We start from the raw sequence: 24,349 nt of genomic DNA, 5'->3' as shown, positions 1-24,349 counted from the left end.
GTTCGATTCCGGCTCCAGCCTTCCTGTGTGGAGTTTGCATGTCCTCACTGTGCCTGCGTGGGTTTTCTCCGGGTACTCCGGTGGCATTTTAGGGGGTATACTCCTCACTTAATTGGTATGTTAAATGTTTTTTTTTTTTTTTTTAGATTTGGCCTCAAAACGGGTAAATTTATTCAGAAACTGCACGGTTTGTTATTTGTATGTGGATTATTTAAAATGTGTTAGGTGGGACCTAAAATGTCCTTCAATTCTGAAATGACCCAAAAATTGTGTAACAGCAACTGTCAGGTTTCTTAAAATGGAGAGACTGTCCAGTCCACCTAAAGTCTGGAAATGTGTCTTGGTCGTACCTGTCTGCCGGCGGCTTCTCTTCTGTATTTGCTGCAATCCTCTGGAGAAGTTTCTTCTTTTCCCTGACGGCACAAAATGTCCTTCAATTCTGAAATGACCCAAAAATTGAGAGGCTGTCCAGTCCATCTAAAGTCTGGAAATGTGTCTTTGTCGTACCTGTCTGCCGGCGGCTTCTCTTCTGTATTTCCTGCACTCCTCTGGGGACGTTTCTTCTTTTCCCTGACGGAAATCTTGCAGGCCCAGGATGTCGCAAACCGCTGCCCGCCCTCCGGTCCCGCTGCGGCCCAGCACGACCAACCTCAACTCTGCGCAGCAGCGAGATGGACGGTGTTGGGCGTTGCATACATGTGATGAAAAAAAAAAAAAAACACTTCGATTTTATTACGGGCAAAATACATGTAGATGCATTATATATAGCTTACATATTTTAAAAAAACACCGATAGATAACTTGCGTGCTGTTTGTTGATTGTGAAAATTTTATCAGCGTCACCAGCCCCCATTGCGTTTTTTTTAAGGCATGATCCAAACTTTTCTAGCATCAAATGTCAATGTTTTCTTTTGTCGCCGAAATGATTTAACTGTAAAATATAAGTAGCCCTCGCTAACCGACCTGTTTGAACACCAGAAGCAGACATGACGACCGGTTTGCTGTCGTATTCGGCGAGAAATCGGGTGGAGGGGCGTTTCCTCGTTCCTGCACGATGACTCGCCTTCTGACGCTCGCCTGGGCTGCAGCGTCGGGGCGCAGCGCCGACTTCGTTGGCTCCTGATACGGGGACTGGGTGATGGGAAGTCATCAGGGACAAAATACTTCAGGGTTACGGTCTCCAATGACTCGCCTTCTGACGCTCGCCTGGGCTGCAGCGTGGGGGCGCAGCGCCGACTACTGTGGCTCCTGATACCGGGACTCGGTGGTAGGAAGTCATCAGGGACAAAATACTTCATGTCGATTTTTCAGATAGCTGTACTTTACATGAGCATTTATTTTACTCACCATTTGTTTGTCGCTTTTACCCCCGACTTTGAAAACAGATATATGCACTTTTTACTACTTGGTCGAATTGAGCGAGCACTTTTTCAACTTCTGTGGATGAAGTCACAACAATCATAACTGATCTGAAGACCTTCAAGACAGAAGAAAAGCAGAGCCCACACAGACATGGTGGAATGTGATCCATATCGAGCATTCGCGATGATGATGAAACGGGTTTGGAAAAGCAAGATATTCCCCATCAATGGCCTTGGTCCTCAGCCGGAGAAGAGTGGAGTGGAGTGCCCTCCCCGGCTGGGGACGGGATGAGATCTTCCCTCCAATTGGAGGAGTTTAAGTATCTTGGGGTTTTGTTCACGGAGGGCAGGACGGAGCGAGAGATCAAATGTAGGTACAAAACAGCCGGGAGAGGGGATTTTTTTTTCTTTACTCTATTAAAGAATGAAATGTTAAATATATTTCCCTAATGTTAAAAATGACTACAAGGTTGCAGATGCTCCTGAACAAACCATAAAAAAATACAGACATGTGCAAAAACATTACAGTACTGTACACAAACACGCATTCAGCCTCAAGAACATTTCTTACAAAGCCGCACTGTACAACAACAATGAAATCAGACGGTAAGACTATCAACAATAAAATATTTCTTTTAAAAGTCTATCAATGGACACATTGCTATAATTCATCAAGTCTAAAAACATACAATTTTAAAACACGTTGAGACTACAAATGTTTTCAGACTTGCCAAATTATAAGGTAACTATGAAGTCCAAAGAGGCCTCTGCTCAGGGCCTTGACTTGTCACAGCAAAGTTCTTCGAGCATGTTTGACGTCCTTCACTCACAGACCAGGCATGATGTAGGCAATGTTGTCCAACGTGTTCGACTGACAAGCAAAAAAAAGACACCCTCGTTAGAAAATGCAACTGCGTAACACCCAAATGACGCCCCCCTCCCCTCAAAAAAAAAAAAATGACTATTTTAATGTTATACCAGCACGTTTCGGGGACATCCATTTAACTGTGGGATTTGAGCAGTGAGACAAGTCAGAGGCCCCAGGGCGCACAAGATGGAATCAAGAAGCACTGACAGGCTCCCAGACACTGCAACCATGCCCTAAAAAAAAAAAAAAAAACACACACACAATAGTAATAGTCACAGAGGTGCATATTCTCCCGTGTGCTTAAGTGAGAAACGGTGTGATGCTGTGCACTTTTGCACCTTCAAGAAATGTACACACTGCAGGAGGAGCTTCCCTCTTTACGCTACAACAAGATGCCTCTTGGTGTGGGAACCCACCTCTGTTTCCTGGAGCCGGTGGCCAATCAGGGATAAGGACTCTCCGAGCAGCTGCAGGTGAGCAGCTGCATCGATAGGATCGACATCGGGCACCCGTGCGGGGGAAAGGGACATGGTGGCCGGTGCTCGGTTGGGTGACACCACACCAGCTTTGGCTAAGGAAACAACATATGCTCATGAGACTGACGATTTCCCCCCCCCCCCCCTCCGCCCCAATTTCCAGGGCAGGGTTGAGAGTTAGTGATACCGTACACGCACCTTTGCTTTTGCTTTCAGTTGAGCTTTTGTGTTTGACTGTGGTAGCTTCGGCCTTGTTCTGTTTGTGCTGCAGATACTGAGCTTTCTGCCTCCAAAACTGCAGTGGGAAGACATGAAACCGACGCAGAGAGTCAAAACACGACGCTCCATCTTTTCCGCATTACACTTGCGGTCAATATTACTGGCACCCAATGATCTTTGACCAAAACCACTGACAAAAGTCAGGCAAATCATTGCCAAGGCAGACGAAACTTTGGTTTTCAGGCATTGCGCAATAATGTTTTGTTCATAGCGACAAATGAAACCCTTCCTGTTCGTCAAAGTCAGCTGGGTGCATCTCTCTCCCGACAAGCGGCACAGAAAGCCTTTTTTATCGTATGCCGACGACAAATTTGACCCATTCCTTCAGATCGTGGAAATTACATTCCAAAATGCGTCCCAATAACGGTGGCTAGAACGGTATCGGATAAAATCAAGAAAAATGAAAAGAACTACTCGCCAGTTTGTCTTTTTCCGGCATCCTCTTCCAGACCTCTCCCAACTTTTTGCTTAGTTCACCGAAAACTGTCGGGCGGAAACACACCCATTCTTACTTTTAACATACACATGAGTGGACAGTTTCCAACAAATGGCGTACCGAGTCCTGGCTGTTCAGCAGTTATGTTGACTCTGTACTCCTTGCAAAACACCTGGTATGCGGATGCACTCTTCTTCTTGGGCTGAATGAATACAAGAAGCGAGCAGGTTTAATTGGACTCCTCTTCTCAGAGAGTGAGTTGCACAGGCTGACCTTATCTTTCTCCTTGTCGTGCTTCTCCCGATCTTTCTCCTCTTTCTTCTTCTTCTTCTCCATCGCCCCGTCACTGCCTTGTTGGTGGACCGGCGTGCCCATCGCATACATCGGACCGACAGCGCTATGAGAGACGGTGGGATGGGAGGTGCCGTAGCTCCTCGATGAATCTGAAGAACGACAATCGAGGATAAAAATGCACCGTTTGAGGTCATGCGGAGTCAACGTCGGGAAACGGACATGGCGGAAAACAGGTTTTACAACACCTCCAAAGCCTTTGCTGTGCTTTTTGTCCTTCCCACTCTTATCCTTGGCCCGGTCTTTCTCTTTGTCCTTTTTCTTCTTGCTTTTCTTGCTCTTCTTCTTCTTTTTTGACTGGTGCGTGTAGGAATCATCGATCACCAGTTCGCCCGCCTCCAGCTCCGCTCCCGACGATGAGCTGTCATCTCCCATGCCGCCTCCATAATGACCTTGACGCAAAGCACAACACGGAATGTTGAGTGACAAATTGAATAATTTGCGTCGCATCGATATAGATGCAAACCTTTCGTAAAGTGTGAGGTCAAAAAAAACTGACCTTAGCGGATCTGATTTAATTGTGCCACGTTACCTTGATGTTGGGGCTGGCAAATTATGTGTCGTGACCATAGTGCGACATCATACGATGGCCACCAAAATAAAAACAGATGCCACCTTTTAGAATGAAGGCGCGATTGATTACCTTCCACTTCCACCTCTTTCCCCACGACTGGAAGAGGATCTCGACTGTGCTGCAGCTTCTTCTTGGGTGATTTCGACACCTGCGTTCGTTCTCGATCCTTCTCTTTCTTTCCACTCACTTTGGATGAGTGGTGAGTGATCGGGATGCCCTCGGTTTCCTCCTTTTCCGGTGACATAATCACTTTCATTTTTAGCCCATCAGCCTCCCGTAATGTTAAAGGCTCCTCTTTGATGGAGCCGCCGTGGAACAGTGATGACTTTGAGGAAGATGAGGAGTGCTTCTTGGTGGAAGACGACGACGACGATGACGACGACGACATGGGACGGGAATGGGAAAACGAGTGGCTCCCTTTGCTTCCGCCCTCACGCTTGCGGTCTTTTGAGGAATGCGAGGATAAGGAGGGATAGGAGGGCTTTTTGTGTAAATTGGAACCGGGGTCGGATCCTGTGGCCAGGGGAGAGGTGATGGCTTGCAGAAGACCCATCGCCGTGTCTGCCGGGTGGGACGATGAAGGGGAAGAGAGTGTCGGGGAGCGGTCGAGTGATTTGTGCTTCTTTTTGTGGATGGGGTGGCCTTCGTGCTCTGATAAGAAAGTCACAAAAGGTGAACAATATGAAGATATTTGGTTTTTTTCCCCTCAAATATAGCCCCCACTCTGACAGGTAACATGTCTCAATTAGTTGGTGCTTCTTGAACTGGAACTAACCCCTGTAATAGTAGTCATCACTATATTTCTTCTTCTTTTTGTGTGGGTCACCTCCCAGCATGAAGAGCTCTGAATCCTAATGGGAAATGACACAGAACATAAAAGTTAAAAACTGTACTGGACTATTCATCAAATAGGTAATAAGCTCTGTAACGTAGAGCAAAAATTCACCTTTGGGCGTTTTTTGGAAGACTTGCGAACCTGAGCTGCAATCTCCTCCTCCTCTCGTAGAAGATCTTTGTATGACCTTCTCTTCTCCCTTTGGCTCCGACCGGCGACAAGACCCCTCTCTCCCTCCATCGCAATGTCTAAATCAGAAACTGGTATTTCCAAAACATATTCACATCAACACTTATTTAACACAAGAACAGTAAGGGTTTTTTTTAATCCAGCTTTTGACATAAACACCCTCAGGGGTGCTGAGAAAAACTATCCAATTTCATCCAATGAGTGAATTTGTGACTACATTGAGATGACTTCATCCTTATTTCAGCAGTCACACTTTTTTAATGAGATTTTTCTGCATATGTAAAAGTGTCATTACCCATTTCTCCTTTGTTCCTGATCTCTTCAAAAGCCATTGCCACTCAGTATATTTCCTCATCGAAGATGTTCCAGGCAGGCAGCATGAAGACAGGATGGGGACCTGCCTAAATAGAATTCGAAAAGCAAGTCAGTGGATCGCGTTTCAATAAGTAGAGCCCAGTACCGACAACGCAAAGTGTAATATATGTGTTATTATCGACTTCGTTGCATCGCCCACAACGTTGCAAACATAATGAATTGCATAAATAGATCTTACATTTTGCAGTCCACCAAAAACACCGGCGTGCATTCTAAAAGACACGAGTTGGCGTTGTTTTGAAGGATACCACCTTCTCACCAATTAAAGAGTGCAAATAGTGAGAACTTGAAGATTTCCCGCCTACTTTTCGTAATGCTCCACAAACACACCCCCTCTCCCATTAACTTGACCACCCGGCTTCGTTGGCCTTTCCGGCCCTGAAACGCTCCATGCCGCGAGGGGGGTCGTCTTTCCCGGACGATCGTCTCACGACAGCCCGGTGCTTTCAACACAGCGAGGCCGCCGTCCATTGAACGACGATTACAATCATGCACACGTGCATTCAACTGTTCTCATTGCTTCGCCTTCAACATTGGCCTCGTGTCCGTTTCCGAAACTAGCAGAAGGTCTGAGAAATTGTCTTTGTCAAAATGAATTACCTCAAGTGAATCTCCAAATTACGCGGGCCAGGTCGCCATCTTTATTCCGGCGAACAACAATACGCCTGTGCGCCGGGGCGGGGCTTGTGTTCTGCAGCCAATCGCCGTTGGTGGAGCAGGATGACATCATCGGACGTTCACGAATATACTCGTATTAAAAAATTAATAAATACTGTAACACGTGCATGTGCAGGAACTGATCAAATGAAATACAAAAGTCACTTATAATCACACAGGCGAGTCCATTTATTTGATCAAACAAATACATTTTGGCAGTACAGTACTGTACTTTTACACTAATTAAACGTTAACATGCAATACAAATGGAAAATATCCTGCTGATGAAAAAAACAAAAGAGAAAGAGTAAGAATGGTTACTCATTTAGTTGAAGTGTAGACCTTGAGTAATAGTAAGATGAAGAAACGCAGGCACAGACGGACGCATCATACCCCACCAGATGTGTGTGTTCAATTTGTCCATTGCCGTCCAGCCTGTTGTGGTCTGTGATGCATTTTAAGGTCGAATAGTTAAGTCCAGTTTGGCTGAAGGCAAATAAATAAAATGCACTTGGAATTACCTGGATCCAATAATCAGGGATTTAATGCGGGAAGTCCTATCCCATCAAAACATTTCTGCAATTTACTGTCACCAACCGCAAATGAATAATTGTTACTTTTTGGCACAATAGCGGTAGCTTTGATCAACATCATCTCTAAATTAATGTGTCAATTCTCAAGTTTCTTTTTTTCTTTATACCCCAAAACAAGACACGATTGGACGAACACAGTGAAGATGCATAGGAACAATAAAAATGGGAGGAATGTTTTGATCGACTAAGACAGGTGGCGAAGAAATGTAGCTGGATAATTTATAAGGCTTGCCATCAGTCAGACTGTTTCACAAAGACCAATAAATATATTCAGCACATGGACTGCTTTGAGACTGTTCAAACACACAAGAATATATACATAATTTTTTGATAGGCAGTACACATTCTTTTCTGAAGTTCATTTGATTCATAATTTTCCGAAGACTCCAGATTCTTGAACCTACTACCTTCTCCCAGATTTTCACAGACTTCGGTCATTAAAAAAATAAAATAAAATAAAATTACTCAAAGTGTAGTCCCAAGAAAGTGCCCCTGTCTCGATCAATTAATTTGTTACAAAAATCTGCATCTACAGATTTGTAGGATCTCTGACTGACAATCATGACAGTGGTACTGAACAGCGGTATCAATGAGTGTTCAAGATGGAGGAACTGAGACTTGCTTTGAAAAGGGAGCAGGAATCCAGTTTCTTTATCCTCTACCTTCCTCCCAAATTCTGTTTCTGAAGGCTGAGTGAAGTAAAGCTGGCTAGTAAATCAGTCACCTCATCCACCTAAAAAAAGAGACAATGTGATTAAATAAAAAAAAAAAACGATGTTTGATTGATGGAATTGTATGACATATTATAAATGCAATGATATAAAATGTTATTAGGATGTACATCTTACTTCCTCTTTGGTTCTCATGCGTTGCAGCTGGGAGGAAATGTGCTCCAGTCTCTCTTTGGCTTCACTTTGGCCCATTAGGTTTAGATATTCCCTCAGCATTTGAATAATCTGAGTGCCGAAAATAACACATGCATAAATCGGCATCGTCATCATCGCCAGTACATCAATTCAAGTTTGGACAACTCAGATTCTTTAATCCAGTTCAAATACATACCCGAGAGGTAAGCTAATCAAGCACAAAAAAGCTCCCCATCTCATCTTAAATGTTTGTAGTTTGTACATTTGGGGTCTGACTGAGACATTTACCTGCCTTCTCTGACAAAAAGAAATGTTGGAAAGAACCAAGACTACATGTTGTCTACCTGTGTGACTTCCCCTCTCAGGGTTTCTAAACTGCGAGAATCCCCATCCTGCAGAATGTTAAGTTTGGAGCGTGCAAGATGTAGAGGAGTCCGGCCTGCTCGATCAAGTGCATCCACACGGGATCCTTTGCAGAAAACACCAGTTGGCAACAATTGTCAGTTACCCCATTAATATTCAGTAACACCAGATCAAAACCACCAAATTTAAGTCCATGTCATTACAAAGCTGCAACTCAACGGATACGTGAAGAATTTAAAAATATAGAGATATGACATCATCCTGTAATTGTCCCCGATGTCTTCAATGAAAAAAGTGGGCAGCATTAATAGAACGAGTGCTACTGTCTCACCTCCTCTTAGCAATGTGGTGATGACAGGCACATGGTTTGTACAGGCCGCTGCAGACAAACAGGTTAAAATAATCATGAAGCAACAGAAAATGGAAGGCTTAAAAACGGACCAAAGCATTGTTTTGTATTCAATTAAAAAAAAAAAAAAAAAATCATCCATCCATTCTAGACTGCTTATCCTCATCAGGTTCGGAGGTCAGCTGGATCCAATCCCAGCTGATGCTGAGCGAGAGGCGGGGAACAACTTAGACATGTCGCCGTTTAAAAGGTCCCTATTCTCTCTTACCCAGATGGAGTGGGGTGTTACCCAGACTGTCACGTTGGTTGGGGTCAGCACCGTAGCTCAGCAGTAATTGCACTGCAGACATAAACAGGGACATTTCTTGATTATTTAGAAGTGATGTCCTTTTAATCGAAATAATGAATGGAAAACAATCCTAAATTATTGAAATCTAACAATAGCTTCAAATATTTTGCCAGCAAAATTACATTAGAAGAACAATCCGATCAAGCAGACAAGTTCCTGGTCAGTGCCATCAGTGGTCAAGAAGAGGCCACCGCATTTTCACCATCCGCCTCTGCCAGTGCAAATCTGGAAAATCTACCCAGCGTACGATTTACAATACTGTATTGGTATTCAACTTACCGATGCTTTCATTGCCATTGCAGGAAGAAAAATGTAAGGCTGTCCTTCCCTTGTCATCTGCTGCACATGGGTCTATGTCATCCTGCAGGAGCTTCCGAACTGGAATCACACAACGTTACTGATCAAACCAGCTTGTTCTGTATCACTTTTCATCTTGTCGTTGTTTTTAATGCATCACGTTCATATTCATTCAGACCTGTATCGATGTCATTGCTGTTTGCTGCGTCCCTCAGTCTCTTCACGGCTGTGAAGAAAAGATTCAGAGTACAACGGATTTCAATACTCTGCTTTTTGACAGGTGTATTGGCCTCACGTTGCAGAGCAGCAAAGCACAGAGAATCCATCCAAATTCGATGCACATTTGAGAAACCTTTCACATGCACTTTATACACAGCCTCATGGTGCAATTTAGGGGTCCCTCACTGAAAATCTATTCTGCATACGTTATATCTTTATCAGCAACCACTTACATTTTTTAGTAACACGTAGCTGCCATTTCATTCGCTAATTATCTGAGATTAGATTGCATAACTGTTGACTGATTTGATTTAGAACCATGCCCAATTTCTTTTTTTTTTCAGGGTTGGCAGTGATTAAATTAATTATAGAGACAGCCAGCCTTAACTATTCATATAAACAGTGTCTTACCATACACATCTTTACCAATCGGGTTCCTTGTGGCTCGGTGACACCTCCTAGTCCTGCTTCCGGTCATCTTCCCCACCTTGTTGGTTCCGCCACCAGGTCCAGTCTCTGCTCGTCCTGGTTCCCACAATAAGTGCAAGTACCGAAATTCTTTGTCGTCTCTCTGTCCGCCTCGTCCCAACAACATTTTGCTTTCTCCTATCCCACTTAATCCGAATCCGACATCGGTGGCCCCATCATCCATCCTCTCCACAACGCCCCGATGTGCTCCTTCTGTCGCCTCATGTTCGGGACCTGGTTCGACTATGTATTCCCCCTCGGAGCTTGAAGGGTCATTATCTGGTGCAACGACTGAGCCCCACCCGTCCATACTTACTTATTTTCATGACATGTGGAAGCCGTGTTTACACTTGTTAGCACATCGCTGCGTGAGTAAAAATAGTGTCGCCATAAACGTGGATGTCTCATCTACTCCGAGGACAAGTACCATATGACGGTCGTTCAACACATTAAACTAACCCCTTATCAATATGTTCCCTTCACTGGAAAAGTATTTCAATAGCAAATGCATTCCCGTCACAACACCAAAATGTCTCCTGTTTCGCGTTTTCCGTTTCACACTAAAGTAGTATAAAGCACGCCCATTGGACAGCCGCAACTCACGAAACAAACCCTAACCAATCACATTCCACCTTGTTCATTCGTTCTCGTCCAATGGGGACAGGCAAATGAGCAGCCAACCGATAACTCCTCCACTTCTTGTGAACGTGCGCATGCGTCTTGCGTACATTTAAAAGCTGGTTGTGGTTCATGTCAATAGTGCGAACGATTTGACTTGTTTTTTTACACTTTTATTTACATTTTGATGTGAAATGATATAATGTAATGTGCTGTTCATACCGCGTTTAAGAAGTAATACCCGCACTGCTTTCAAATACTGTACATTATATCGACATACCCCCCTTTTTTTTAAATAAATACTTGTAGAGGTAGTGAACATACTTTGTGACTTTGTGAGGAACACATGAATTTGCAAAGGACAGGTCCTCTCCCCTCGGAGACAATGATAGGGAACACAATCATTCTGTGAAGCAAACTAGATATTCCTCTTAACTGCTTTTAGTGACAATGGTGTATTACATAACCCTAGTGTGTGAAAAATCATCATACTAAAATAAAACAGGAACAATGATTCTTTGGCAAGACAATTAAAATGGCAAATAATTCAAGCCTAGTAAACATAATTGTTAACATGATACCAAATTTTGTTCTGTGAGAGACTCAGCCCATGAAAATTTAAATTGCTATGTTGTTACTTTATAGTGTGTCTGTGTCAACTACTGTATTTGGAAATGACCAACACAGCACACCACAGATGATGAGAATTCTCACAATGAAGAGTCTAGTACCTCAAACCAGAAATCCAGTGTAGTACCCAGTTGAACTAGAAAGTCACTGACAAAAAAAAATATATAAATAAGTTGAAGCTTGGTGAGCTGTTTGCTCAGTTAATACATTGCAGTGCTGATTCCTTGCCAACTCTTAGCATTTACGCAATCATGGAGTTGGTCCTGGTTTAATGAAGGCCAGCAACCGCATGGGATAAAACTGATCCAAGTTATCTGGATTTATATGAGGTGGAGGTAGTGAAACAGTCATAAGTCAAGTTTTAGGCCTGAAGACATGGAGGCTCCAGCCTGTGCAATGTAGTTAGGAAATGCAGCACTGGCGCTTGACGTGTCTGCATGCTGCTCACCAGACGCAGGCTGAGTGAAATGAAAATGGATCCCTTTATTTTTCTGGGCAATGCCTTGCTGCTTCAAGTATCCCTGGCGACAGAACAGCGGAGGCATGCGGTGGGTGAGCGATAAGCGGAAACATGATTCTGAAAGATGAAAGAAAACACGACAGTGAGCGATGCAATCTGGACTGCAAGATTTGACCACAGGATCGTAAATATTGAGCAGCTGATAAGATTGGCAGCCTGGAGCATCTTCAGAGCACATTGGGGTCAAATTAAAAGTTATCGCTAAGTTTCTACCCCAGTTAAGTTCAGACAGGTTCGACTGCTTTACCTGCATAGAAGGCTCTAAGGTCAGTGTTGACGCAGTGTTCCAGGAAGCGTCGCAAAGGCTGGATGTGAGATATGGGGCCATCCCACTCAGTTAGGAAGTCTTCAACCATGTGATGAATAGCCTTAGGCCTTGGTAAAGGCCACCCATGGGGACGGCGTTTCATCTCTTCGTCTTGAGTACAACAGGGGTATTCCAGTTAAGTCCCACGTAACATGTTACCTGTCTAATGGCAGAACCAAAAAAAGGACCACCACCCTGATGGCCGCCAAGTCTTACTCACCGGTGGGAAGTGTGTCATAGTAGTATAAAACTGGGTGTAGAAAGTTGGATTTCCAAGCTTTGCTCCAGTCCGTGACTGCCCTGCCTGCTCCCAGATAGTCAATCTTCTTTTTCCCATATTGCATCACTAGAATCACCAGTCCATGCTCGGACACCTCATGACCCGAGAGAGAAGAGAACTGAGGCAAGGCCTGCAGCGGGAATTCCTCCACATACTGGCAATAAGATCTTTTGGTCATATTAAAGAGGAAAAAAAACCAAAACATGGCATTAACAAATACGGGAAATACAATGTTGAAACACATCAACAAGTGTTGAAACACGCCGTTGTCTACTACAGAATTAGGCGGTAAATCTTACACTATAAAGCCTGGGCTATTTTCTTCTTTTTGCTACAATTGTTATCAGGCCAAAAGCATTTACACTGCAGTACATATATTTCCGGTCACACACAGTTAATTTGTGTGTCATATAAAAATGTCATGGACAAAAATACTGACTGTTTCAATCTCAAACTGCAGAAACTGAAATGACCAGTGGCGGATTCCATTCAACCATAAAATGCAACTTACCCTCTCAGCAATATCACATCTCCTAGTATCTCAAACATCTGGTAGGGCCCAGATGCCTCGCCCACCCGCTTCAAAATGGCAGAGAGCAGCTGCGTTGTCGACAATGGTGTAGATGGCCACGGTGTTCTGTGGTGACGTTGCTCAAGCAAATGATGCACAGCTCGCACTGAGACACAACCAGAATGACGTAAACGCTTGTTCAAAACGCACGTTGCCAAGTGTACGACAGTATTAGGCGTCACCATCATTGCATCATCGAACAATTTAGCGAAGCGTGAGCGATACGGCCTTGAGAATAGCTTCTGAATGCTAACCTGTGTAGCGAAATCCGTGAACGAAACCACCGGCTGATTTGCGATAGTCTCTGGAGTGAGCAGCTGCTCCCAGTACAAACAAACCAGGAGTATCATGACCTTCATACCAGGCTGTGACCCGTGGCAACCTCCCTTTTGCATTTTTACTCTTGGGTGGACAGGCAGAGCTGTGGAGATGTTTGTATTTTGAGACACAGTAAAGTCGCAGAGTACAATGATCAATTTCTCATCAACATAATTTATCCCATCGGGCCCATAACTGAACATTAAAATAAAAATGTCATTTGCTAAAATTGATTGAGGGGGATGAACTTTTTTGTCCGCAAAGAAAGCTAAATCACGGTAAAAAAAAAAAAAAAAGACATAGCAGTGCCAAATATGTTCTATACAAAAAAAATAATAATAATAATACTGTCTATTACTTGTACCTGTCAAATATGCTGAAGTTGAATCGGAAGCCAAGACATCGGATCACACGATCGTAAGGTTTCCTCATGGAGAAATTGTCAATGTGATACCCAAGCAGATCTTCAGCTGTCACATCGGATTTGTTATTCTCCGACTGGTTTCGCATGTACTTATTTATCGTCACAAACAACTGTCCTTTCTTCTCGCTGACTTTGTTTGATTTCCTCCTGCCATCTTCCTTTTGTTGAACAATCACGATGCGCTCCAGGCTGGCTTCCACCAACCCATCGAGAGACTTCAGCTGATATGTGTCTATGAGTTCATTATTCACAGCTCTGAGAACACAAACAAAAGATCAGGTCATGTTACAAGAGGCATATAGAAAAAGATACATTATCCGAGGTGGCTAGCGTCGCCAAAGCATGTACTCAAGTAAGAGCACTTAACAATAATAACTCAAGTAAAAGTAAGAAGCAGTCCTCCAAATAATTACACGAGTAAGAGTAAAAAAAGTAGCCAGCAAGAAAAAAAGAAACAACAGAAATTGGTCCCCGATTCTACCTGAGATCTCCAACGTAATGTGTTTGCCAGGCCAATCGAACGGGACTGCGACTGACCATGTGAACCCGACTCGCATGTCCTAAAATGCTCTGGGCTGTTTCAAAAGCTGAGTTCCCTTTGCCCAGAATCAGCACAGCCTGGTTCTTGTAGTCCTCCGAGTTTGTGGAGATCGATTCGTAGCCCTCGACCAGGTCAGAACCAACAAAGTCCACCTCCTGAGGAACCCACAAACCGGTGGCAACCAGAAGGACGCTGAGACACAGAGAGCGCAATGCGACCTCGTGTTTATTTTGTTTGTAAAGTTTGACCTTCAAGGGCAATAAAAAGCAAACCCACCTGCACGTGTATTCCTTTGCATGTTGATCAGTTAGGACATAACGTCTTCCGCTGGATGCCACCACTGCCCTGATCCTTCGAATATCCACACCATACTGGACCCTCAGCCCGAGCTCCATCTCATACATGGAAAGGTAGCGTGGGAAGGCATCAGCCGGCGGGTAAAAGTCCCTGCTGACTTGCCGGAACAGGAGCTCTGGTTTATCGCTCAACAACGAGTTCCAATCATGGCGGAGATTAAACTCTCGGTTCTGCCGTCCAGTGTGGATCTTATTGATGCTGATGAGCTTTCTGTGCCGGGGATATCTTGACATGAAAATTAGAAAGGCTCAATGTGATATGCATTTTAACACACAACAGGAGACAAAGATTTCTCCACCAACTTGTGAAAAAAACTCCCAGGTCCAGAGTTTCTCTCCAAGATGATGTGGTCTCTTTTGGCTTTGGAGAGGAAGTAGCCCATCTGCAGTCCGGCAGGCCCAGCGCCAAGGATGCAATAGTCATGATGGTGAGTGCCATTAACCCGGTGATCATCTTCAATGCATTTGGCCACACCGGTGACAAGGGAGAAGATCAAACATAGAAGGCAGGAATCCATTACCTGTTGAACAAGAGGTTTAAAAGTGTGAATGACATCGTTGAGTAAGGATGTCATAATAGCCAAACGTCTCAATACAATAGTATCACCATATGACCCTCGGGAAAAAAAAAAAGGCTCATGATATTCAATTTTTTTTTCCTCTGGATTTTTGGGTGGCCAGCGGCCCTCCATCTCACTAGAATGCACTTGTACTACACCTGTACTTTGCAGAAGCATAATCACATCCCCGCATTCAGTACCACACGTAAGAAGTGCAATCTGTATAAATCTGACCCGGACACAGAGCATTAAGTGGAGCAACTAATTATTTGCTGCTGTAATTGAATGACCTATATGCATCGGTGTGTTATGAATATAAATGTGGTACTGTTGTAGTGAAGTCTGATTGGTGGAAAATGAGGAGGTGAGAGATGAGGACAAATTTCTTCTCTTTTCCTATCTGGCCACCAAATGTAGAAAGTAAGTCATAAAGTGTTGGCAAACAACATGGGCTGTGTCAAATGTGGACTTCAGGATGTGTCGAGGGCTACTTAAAAATGGACAGCGGGCCACAAATAATCCCCAGGCCATAGTTTAGTTTCTCCTATTGTGACACAAACTACCTTATGAATTCCTTCATTTATTTTTAACACAACGCAGGTTGATTCTGACACACCATTGGCAAGTGCAACATCAAGCTGGTCCAAAAGACTGTCAACAATTGCAAGATGCCCATCTCCAAGAGAGTTAGTAGCAACGTTGTGTTTTATTCCTAGCATGCATGGGCATGTGGGCCGTTATGAGAAACTATCCAGGAATCCTGAACTGCAGGATATTTCAGCACAAAGTCAGTATTCAGTTATGAGTACAATGAGCCGGGCGGCAGAGCAAATTGAGAAGGAAGCGGTCTAAAATTGGACAACGTGCAAGAATACGCATGAGAAACGGGACAACAATCCCCCGGCTCTCCTTGAACTCTCCAGCCGCTGTTATGTCACTCTCTTGCGGATACGGCGACTGCCATCTCCCGCTGAAGCAGCGGAATCGAATGGTCAAGCAAAAAGGACAGCGAATCCGTCCACATTACCTTCTACAACAGTCGATCCCTTGAACGTGACATCGGCGGTGTGGAGAGAATCAAACCTATGAGAACGTCTACATGATTCCGTGTTTTGTTTTTCAACCGCTTGATGAATGTGGGAGAAGGTGTTCGCTCCCGAAAATCGTCAAGCACCGCCCATGTTGTCCACCAGAGGACGTCTGCCCGCCCAAAGAGGCGTGGTTAGAAGAGCCTCGATTCTACCAATATAAAGTAAATCCAAAACAATACATCTTTATTTTTTGGGCGTTCATGTAATTTCATCTCGAAGGATCCCCTGTGCGCCATGAAATAATTGCATGGGTTATATTTTCCCTTTAAAAGGAGTGGACGGGGAAATGGGCGGGGCCAGCGCTGATCCAGTATCAAGGATCGCTTGAGCCTGCAGAAGTCTTCTCGAGCGCTTTGGCGTTTCGAGGGAGGGACCATGAAACAATTCTAAGCTAATAATCAATTTGTGTGTGGTTACATTTTATATTCATCACAGAAAATGTGTTTGTTTTTCGAATAAAAATGTGAAAGAAAAATAATACATTGCATCATTGTTATGATCACTTCCAATAACAATCCTAAGAAATCACAATATCCAATCACTGGTGAGCAATTTATAGAACAGAACCACATAGGCTATTCATGTGGTCCTGAAGGACATCATGTCGCTGAAGTCTGCTGTGAAGTGTTTCAAACTCTGGTTCCTTGTGCCCCCTTTTAGCTTTGAGCATGTTGCTCTCCAAAGGTCTCTGTACGGGGCCTGTTTGCTCAGCTGAAATCCAAAACCAAAACTAAGAAATTCTACTGTGTCATGTTTAGTCATTTTTCTCCCCACATCTGCAACGTCATGTTATGTCGCAAGCGAGCAGAGTCATGTGAGTCATCAGTAACACTTCCCATCTGTCTCAGCACCTTTGGCACATTATGCCTGTGTATAAATGAGACGTGATGGATCAGTGAGGCCAAAGGGGAACCCAGTAAGCAACGAGTGTCAGAGCCTCTATTCTAAAGACCCTCAAGCAGCACGGACATTAATAAGGTAAGATGCTGCATATTTATTCATAGAATCGTAGTTGGTTCATGTGCTTAGCGCTGTATTCGATTAAACGCGCACTTGGCTGTGTAGATGGAGACCAAGAAAAGTGCAAGGAAATATGACACGTGGGAAGAGGGCAGGTATGACACTCAGAAAAAGAAATCGCTATCACTGCCCTGAACGCATTTAAAATCATTGTATCGGTTGATTATTGTGCTGTCGACAGTGATTTGTCAGAGCAGATTAAAGAAGCCACAAAGGACAACCATGTGAGAGCTGAAAATACCGAGCTGATGCTGAGTTACCAAAGGGGACAGATCACACTGCCACAGTACAAGGTCGGTTCCACACAAATTCCTCCAGTAAATAATAAATCCGTATTATTTACGCCGAGACGGCTATGGATCTATGACCAAAAATATTAGTTAAGTGTTTCTTGAACCATTAAAAAAAAGAACTCTGAAAGCACATTGCCAATCAAAAATGTATCCAAAACTAGATACCCAGATCATTATACACACCAACGTGAAATTAAACCATCTGATGCCTCCGTCAGCTCCTGCTGTGTTCCCTCCATGAGATCTACAAGGTGCTCGAAGAGGAACTGGATAAGAATTGTTCCCATCCGGCGGTCGCACCGATATACTTCCCACAGGAACTTGCTCGCCTGGAATACCTGGAGAGCGACTTGGAGCATTTTTTCGGCCCGGACTGGAGTGGGAAGGTGATTGTTCCGGCTGCCACCCACAGATACACGCAGAGGCTACGAGAGGTGAATGCAAAATGGAACGGCCGGTCGGTCCCACGACGGATTTGCAATGAGGCAAATTGACGAACGCCAAGTTCTCTTCTGCAGATTGGTCAAAAGAATCCGGTGCTGCTGGTGGCCCACGCTTACACTCGATATCTTGGGGATCTGTCAGGAGGTCAAGTGCTGGGAAAAATTACCCAGAAATCGCTCCGACTGACAGGAAAGGAGGGTCTTTCGTTTTTCTCATTCCCGGGCGTGACCAGCGCGAATCGCTTCAAGCAGCTATACAGGAGTCGCATGAACGCCATCGAGCTAACCGAGGCGGAGAGGGCGGCTGTGCTGGAGGAGGCGGTTCAGGCCTTTGAGTTCAACACCCAGGTGACTATTTCATCCCAAGAGCCTCGTTGTGGGGTCAATGACAAGAAAGACTCTTAGAGGAACTGATGCAGAGTCTGTTGAGGAAATCTGCTGACGTGTTTTGTTTTCCGACAGGTTTTTGATGACTTGCAGAAGCTTTTGTGTGTCGCAACCGAACCATCGAAGATCAACCCTGCCACTTTCCCATTTCCTCCGCTCATGCCTTTCACTGTGGGACTGTGCGTCACATTGGCTACTATTGGAACGGGAATGTATCTCTTGTAGTCTTACCCAACGCCGCAAGCACCCAGAGCACTTTACTAATAAAACAAATGACAACTGGAACCATGGCTTTTAAAAATGTCCGCACTTGTATTTGATTGAACAACCTACTGTATGTCCTTTTTTTTTTTTTTTATTCCAGAGTATAAGTATGTATTTGTCGAAACAAACATTAAAAGAGGAAACAGATTTGTTGACAGTACATTCGTCTGTTTTTTTCTCCTGACACTCATCACAATCCTCCAAGGGGAAATTCCAGAAATTACACGTCACTTCCACAGCCAATGTCAGCTCAAGACTGTCTGACCCCAACTCTAATCAAAAAAACTTTGAACATTTGGAGGTATTTTGGTTGGAAAGCTGATCATGCCGGAATCGAACCCTGCGCCTCTGCACTGTGGGGCGGACCTGCCAACTAGTCGCCCACCTTGGACCAAATATGGATAATACAGTGCAATATCTAAAAACAAATGACTGAATACCTGTAACAAATTATTTCTTAAGTATAGATGGACTGTAGATACAGTTTTTTCACGTGTATGTTTTAGCAGTTTGTTTCATATATATTTGTGAGATTTTTGTGTGTCCTTTATACATATCGGTATCGGTAGTTTTTCCTTTAATGTACGAAGAGGCAAATTCCAATCCAACACACGGTTAATCAGTTTGCTTGCGAATAGGCAAAAAGGCCAACAATAATTTGCTATGACAATGTTTTATTTATGATTCTCAGAACTTAAATTCTTTACAGGACATGCAGATATGTGGAAACACCTTTTTTTGCTCAACAAAAAACATCCATGTCGGTGAAACAATTTCATCTTTAACTCCAAAGTTGAACGTTGACATCGACTCAAGAGCACAAATGGTGATGAGGGGCAGATGTGGGGAAGCACTTACATCAATATGCACTTGATGTGACACAATCATCTATTTGACTCTGTAGAGTACTTTTCTCTGCATACGGTGCTGAAGCTCACCCCTCCGCAACATCAGGTGGAGAACTTTGTAGATGGCGTGGTCGGGATATTTCTGCATCGCGGATCACAATGAACCGCCCCAAAAAAGAAACAAAATACATTTGAAATGCTTCTCACATATATTAAACAAAAATCAGCTCAGGATAATATTTTCAGCTTTGTGACGATTCAAAACACAAAAAAAGCTAAATACACTCTCTTGCTGATGATAGTCTTTATCATTGGGGTGTTTGTGTGTCCTTTTCCACCTTCCGACTTACCTGTTTGGCAAAGTCTTGGATGATGCTGTGCTCAGACACTTGGGAGCCGATTGCAAAGCGCCTCTTTAATTGCTTCTCAATTCGGGAAAGCATCTCCTGGTCCTCTTGAGTGGTGAAACCTTCCACTCCTGCGTGTCAGAATGGAATCATGTTTAAAAAAAACACACACACACACCAAGGAAAAACTGGTATAATGTATATATGATGTAGTGACTCAAAACACACCCGAGAGGCTGCCCGAGAGCGCGGCATCCAGTGTCGAAACTTGGAAGAGTCGCAGCGCCTCATCTACTTCTTCTTCTCCAGCGACGGCCTGCAGTTTCATTTTGGCCAACGACTCTGCGATACGCACAACAGCCTCCAGTTGCCTGGAATATAGCAGAGACAAAAATTACATTGAAGGCAGCCAAAATTAAGTGGACCAGCTACACAAACATCTGTTTAAACACACAACATTTGTATGGCACCTTTAATGGCATCCAATATTAAGTACCTGACAGTGATTGGGATGGAGGCTCTTTTGTCCGTTTCCCTCTCATGCTCTCTTGCGCCGCTCCTCATCAGCACGTATCTGTTTTTCAACTTCTCGGCCGCAGCGGCAGACAGACGAGGGCCACATTTCCTGGAAGAACAATTTCAGATTGAAAAGTATTCATATTTGCGGGCAGTATGTCCGTCATGAAGAAAGAAAGCAAAACCAAGACTTACGCTCTGGCAAAGGCGATGTACTTCTTAAAGGTGGCCAGCGGAATCTCACCCTCAACACCCTCCGTTTGTGTCTGGGCACTCAGATGAACATTCATAACGTGACGGGCCAGTGTCTGCAAAATATCAAGAGTGCAAAAATGACAGTCCGCAACCTTAAGAATGCGACCGTCAAGGAAAACACACAAGGCCCATTACCATGTCCCTCTGCTGGTCGTGCAAGTCTTTAATGATGAAGATCATGTCGAATCGGGACAAGATGGTGGGCATGAAGTCAATGTTGTCCTCCCCCTTGGTGTCATCCCAGCGGCCAAACACGGAATTGGCAGCAGCCAGCACTGAGCAGCGTGAGTTCAGAGTGGTGGTGATGCCAGCCTAGCAAGAGTGGACGATTTGGTCAAGCGTTAACTTGTGAGAGGTGCGTCATCAGCAGAGTGCCGCAGCCGAAGCGGGCGGGGACCACAACCCGGAGGTTGATCGTAGCTGGAATCCATCCTCGGCTAAGTATTAGCCCTCAGTCGGATCAAGCTATCACCTTGGCGATGGAGATGGTCTGTTGCTCCATGGCCTCGTGGATGGCAACTCTGTCATCTTCTCGCATCTGCAAAATAAGAAGAAAATTTGTTTTGTTTTTTTTAATTGTCAATTAAGACTTTGCCCATTGATTCTTACAGATGTTGCGCAACATTTTTAAAAAGTTTTTTTTCCTATATGCGCTGAGTAGCTTCAATGGAGCAAGAATGGGAAAAATATACAGTATTACTTGCTTTTCATAAGACACTATTTTCCCCATTTCATAGTTGAAGCATCTTCCGCTTGAAAATACGGTAAACCCCGACCGTACCTTGTCAAACTCATCAATACAGACAACGCCGCCATCAGCCAGAACCATCGCGCCACCCTCCATGATGAAGCCACGTGTAGCCGGGTCCCTCAAAACAGAGGCAGTCAGACCAGCAGCACTGCTCCCTTTTCCTGAGGTGTAAACCTGAGGGTGCACAAAACAAGAGCTGACAATCACTTGATTTAATTCTGCAATTCACAAGGTACGGAAATGTGGGCTTATGATTATGCAGTACAAATATGAGTACAGTTATCCCTCGCCTTGTTAATCGCAAATTCACCAATTCATGTTTTTTGCAGCCTATTCTGTCAGTTGTTGAAAAACTCACCTATTCAACGCCACAAGGTGGCGCCAAAGCCCTCAATAAAACAAGGTATTTTTATTTTGAACTGCACAGTTCACCTTCCTTTTCAACTATTGCGACAAATACTATACAAGCATTTTGGGTGGGGCAGAGTCTCGTAATTTGTTCCACGACTGGTGGCGGGTTAATGTTGAAAAAGAAAACCCTTACCCCAATGGGCGAGCTTCTCTCCACAAACTTGAGCAACTGAGACTTGGCGGTACCAGGATCTCCAAGCATGAGCAGGTTGATGTCTCCTCTGCGAGTGAGACCATCGGGCAGCCTAGAAAAAGGACGTGAACACGTGTAAGCCAGAGTGAGTGACAAAGCCAAGCACTCAGCTTGCCTTTTGTCATTTCACCTCTTCCTTGAGCCTCCAAACAACAGACAGGTGATAGCCTTTTTGAGATCATCGCTGCCGTAGATTGAGGGAGCAACGGAGCGAGCCAGCGAGGTGTAAACATCAGGAGAAGCGGCCAGCGTCCGTAGCTCCTCCTCTTCCTGTGGCGACACCGATCCAGTAGCACCACGACCTGCCGGGGACAGAACACTTTAGCATCGTGGTGTGGCCTGTACAGCAAAAGTGGTCAGGTTCAGATTTGTGTCTCTCTTTATTTATTTATTTTTTTACCTGCCCCTTCTGTGTCAACTTGGATGCCGATCACTCTCAGGTAGGACGCACGAATTCCCACACCGGCACTCTTCTCTCTGCCTTTGGCCTTCACAGCGGCCGTCTTCTTGATAGAGTAGATGCCCATGATGGTCACTCGGTTCCCTGGGACCACACGGTCACACAGGTATCTGGCAAAGGAAGGACTGTGAGTTTGCAGCCACACACCAAGTGATTTGCCCTGTGACATTTACATCATTATATTCAATTAAAATGCTATGCGCTTCAAATGTCTTTTTGCCAGCTTGAGGTTGAACATATTAACCTGTCACAGTAGAGCTGAAGGTGCCGAGGCATTTCTCCATGCGGTACGGCATCTGGAGACTCCTGCAGTCGGAGTGTCTGAAAGTCAACACAAACGCAGCGATCCGGGATTATAAAATAGGGGTCCATCGGGCACTTCAGTCTTGCAGTGGTATTAGTGCTGTGGAAAGAGAACGTGGACAATTCGGTTATAAAACCGACGGTGTGTGCTCATTGTTATTTTCCAAGTCATGCTTACTTGCTGCACTTGCGAGGAAGAGCGTAGCCCTGCAGGCCCGGAGGCACAGAGATGTTGTTGATGACATGACGACAGCTTCGACACTGCAGACACACCTTGGTGGCCTTGGCCTTCACGGGTGTCGCGGAGATGATGATGCCATGTACTTTCACCAGATGAGACACCTGCTCAGACTGCAGAGGAAAGAATTGACGAGTTGAAATAAACAAAGTCGCGTTAAGAAATTAATATATATATACACACATCCCATTATAGTCACAAAGCCGAGGTTTGAATACGGCATTTTACCAGAGGCAGATTGTCTGAAGGAAGCTTGTACAGACAATCAGACAGATCCTCGTCAAAACTGGCAAGGTCCTCCATCTCCACCTCAACGCAGTACTCTCCAAGGGTGTAGTGCCTTTTCAACTCATCTCTAAAATGCAGAGAAACAATAAGAGCTCAAAAAAAAAAAAAAAAGACCAACAAAGCCGTAACAAAGTAAGCGACAGTAAACTTTCATACAAGTGGAGATAATTCAGTAGGGAATTGCAATGAATGGTTCCTTACCTGATTCAATCTCTGGGATTAGCACACGATGTAAATATTTTTCAGGCACTTCAACTCGAAGATATTCCCCATCTTTGGCTTTATTTAAGATATTTTCCCCCTTTTGTGCAGTTATCAAAACAGGCATTGCATGCGACTAACAATAAAAATACGTTTAATTTTGTACTTAAATACATTTCGTAGTTTGTATTATTAATGTAATCTACTGTGAGTTTTTTCATTTCAGTTTGATGTTATTTTTAATGTAAGTAGCTGAACTTTCGGCACATCTGCTCAACATACATAACCGTTTCCTTTGAAAAGTACTCCTCAAGTGGAACTAGCATCGGAACTTTTTGCAATGCACTCTTTAAACGTGGAATTGATCTTCTACGATTGTTTTTCCTTGGTAGGGAGGACCCCCTACCTGTATTTATATGTAAAGCCAGTTCGGTCGGTTCCCACTCGAAACTGTCGGAGAAATTCACGGAATCGCTTCTTGATCTGAATCCGCTTCTGTCCACCTTCATCTGGGCCTTGCTCTCCCGCTCCGAAGCTGTCGCTGTAGTAGATTCCAGGGTCGTCAAAGCCAGACATGATTCAAGCAGCAAGGGTTGCTAATTAGGACAAAAATCCCACGACCGTCAAAGTTCTACAAACAATGGTTCCGGTCACTCTTTTCGCGGCAAAACTCAACTTCTTCCTGTCTGTTTTCCCGCGAGTCTGTCGCACAGGAAGCGGTCTTTCTTGCCTCCCATTGGCTGACAAGAAATTCTACCTGACTTTATTGGTCTGCTTGCTGATACGGAAGTGACATCACTGTGAAGGTGGTGCTTGTAGCGGCACATGTGGCGCGAAAAATAGACAAGTGTTCCGGGAAGGACGTGTGCACGCAGTTTTCAATCCCAAATTGAAACCCGGGAACAAGATGCATCTTTAATCGACACCCTAATCAATATTTCAGTAGTCTTACACTCTTTTAGTTTCATACCGATATAACTTTCATGGAGCCCACATCGACCCAAACATAA

At 44.3% G+C, this 24,349-nt stretch overlaps 5 protein-coding genes and 1 long non-coding RNA gene across 8 annotated transcripts in view; 1 reads left to right on the top strand and 5 right to left on the bottom strand.

The window, feature by feature from the left end:
* Positions 1–534: 534 nt before the first annotated feature.
* LOC109530056 (uncharacterized) lies at positions 535–1,090 on the bottom strand. Its single transcript, XR_002170944.1, has 2 exons — positions 964–1,090; positions 535–656 (listed from the first exon to the last, which is right to left on the bottom strand). It is a non-coding gene; the product is annotated as an uncharacterized LOC109530056 (long non-coding RNA).
* Positions 1,091–1,754: 664 nt separating this feature from the next.
* Positions 1,755–6,445, bottom strand: hmgxb4a (HMG box domain containing 4a). 3 transcript variants are annotated; one of them, XM_019893574.1, is made up of 13 exons: positions 6,345–6,445; positions 5,665–5,770; positions 5,292–5,440; positions 5,121–5,196; positions 4,415–4,996; positions 3,960–4,163; positions 3,694–3,863; positions 3,541–3,622; positions 3,403–3,467; positions 2,904–3,000; positions 2,646–2,800; positions 2,340–2,462; positions 1,755–2,232 (listed from the first exon to the last, which is right to left on the bottom strand). In XM_019893574.1, the coding sequence occupies exons 2-13, from the start codon at positions 5,699–5,701 to the stop codon at positions 2,188–2,190; spliced, it is 1,785 nt and encodes a 594-aa protein (XP_019749133.1). In that variant the 5' UTR covers positions 5,702–5,770; positions 6,345–6,445; the 3' UTR covers positions 1,755–2,187. The 3 variants fall into 3 exon arrangements, with proteins under 3 accessions (XP_019749133.1, XP_019749135.1, XP_019749134.1); XM_019893576.1 differs by having other exon boundaries at positions 5,292–5,428; XM_019893575.1 differs by lacking the exon at positions 6,345–6,445 and adding an exon at positions 6,050–6,073.
* Positions 6,446–6,569: 124 nt separating this feature from the next.
* Positions 6,570–10,488, bottom strand: ankrd54 (ankyrin repeat domain 54). The gene is made up of 8 exons (XM_019893568.1): positions 9,849–10,488; positions 9,397–9,444; positions 9,201–9,299; positions 8,841–8,912; positions 8,555–8,602; positions 8,205–8,329; positions 7,843–7,950; positions 6,570–7,727 (listed from the first exon to the last, which is right to left on the bottom strand). Exons 1-8 carry the CDS (start codon positions 10,213–10,215, stop codon positions 7,653–7,655), a joined length of 942 nt encoding a protein of 313 aa, XP_019749127.1. The 5' UTR covers positions 10,216–10,488; the 3' UTR covers positions 6,570–7,652.
* A 202-nt stretch (positions 10,489–10,690) lies between these two features.
* On the bottom strand, positions 10,691–16,222 carry foxred2 (FAD-dependent oxidoreductase domain containing 2). Its single transcript, XM_019893567.1, has 10 exons — positions 16,058–16,222; positions 14,774–14,991; positions 14,391–14,696; positions 14,055–14,306; positions 13,514–13,828; positions 13,086–13,252; positions 12,772–12,937; positions 12,201–12,427; positions 11,921–12,091; positions 10,691–11,730 (listed from the first exon to the last, which is right to left on the bottom strand). Exons 2-10 carry the CDS (start codon positions 14,986–14,988, stop codon positions 11,501–11,503), a joined length of 2,049 nt encoding a protein of 682 aa, XP_019749126.1. The 5' UTR covers positions 14,989–14,991; positions 16,058–16,222; the 3' UTR covers positions 10,691–11,500.
* A 746-nt stretch (positions 16,223–16,968) lies between these two features.
* On the top strand, positions 16,969–18,688 carry hmox1a (heme oxygenase 1a). Its single transcript, XM_019893458.1, has 6 exons — positions 16,969–17,099; positions 17,187–17,236; positions 17,323–17,434; positions 17,653–17,868; positions 17,953–18,225; positions 18,340–18,688. Exons 2-6 carry the CDS (start codon positions 17,187–17,189, stop codon positions 18,487–18,489), a joined length of 801 nt encoding a protein of 266 aa, XP_019749017.1. The 5' UTR covers positions 16,969–17,099; the 3' UTR covers positions 18,490–18,688.
* A 496-nt stretch (positions 18,689–19,184) lies between these two features.
* The window catches only part of mcm5 (minichromosome maintenance complex component 5), a 9,437-nt gene continuing 4,272 nt past the window's right edge, over positions 19,185–24,349 (bottom strand). The window contains exons 6-16 of the mRNA XM_019893468.1: positions 22,250–22,419; positions 21,980–22,151; positions 21,790–21,901; positions 21,276–21,419; positions 20,967–21,032; positions 20,630–20,806; positions 20,435–20,547; positions 20,220–20,348; positions 19,952–20,094; positions 19,727–19,854; positions 19,185–19,518 (exon numbers count right to left, since the gene is read on the bottom strand). Of these exons, the coding sequence (XP_019749027.1) occupies positions 19,417–19,518; positions 19,727–19,854; positions 19,952–20,094; positions 20,220–20,348; positions 20,435–20,547; positions 20,630–20,806; positions 20,967–21,032; positions 21,276–21,419; positions 21,790–21,901; positions 21,980–22,151; positions 22,250–22,419 (1,456 nt within the window). The 3' untranslated portion in view covers positions 19,185–19,416. The remainder of the gene's footprint in view (positions 19,519–19,726; positions 19,855–19,951; positions 20,095–20,219; positions 20,349–20,434; positions 20,548–20,629; positions 20,807–20,966; positions 21,033–21,275; positions 21,420–21,789; positions 21,902–21,979; positions 22,152–22,249; positions 22,420–24,349) is intronic.

Source organism: Hippocampus comes, unplaced genomic scaffold (assembly GCF_001891065.2).
Source record: "Hippocampus comes isolate QL1 unplaced genomic scaffold, H_comes_QL1_v1.1 scaffold23, whole genome shotgun sequence".
Classification (NCBI taxonomy): Eukaryota; Metazoa; Chordata; class Actinopteri; order Syngnathiformes; family Syngnathidae; genus Hippocampus; species Hippocampus comes.
Note: the sequence above shows the minus strand (reverse complement) of the source record. Positions and strands in the feature narration are given on the sequence as shown.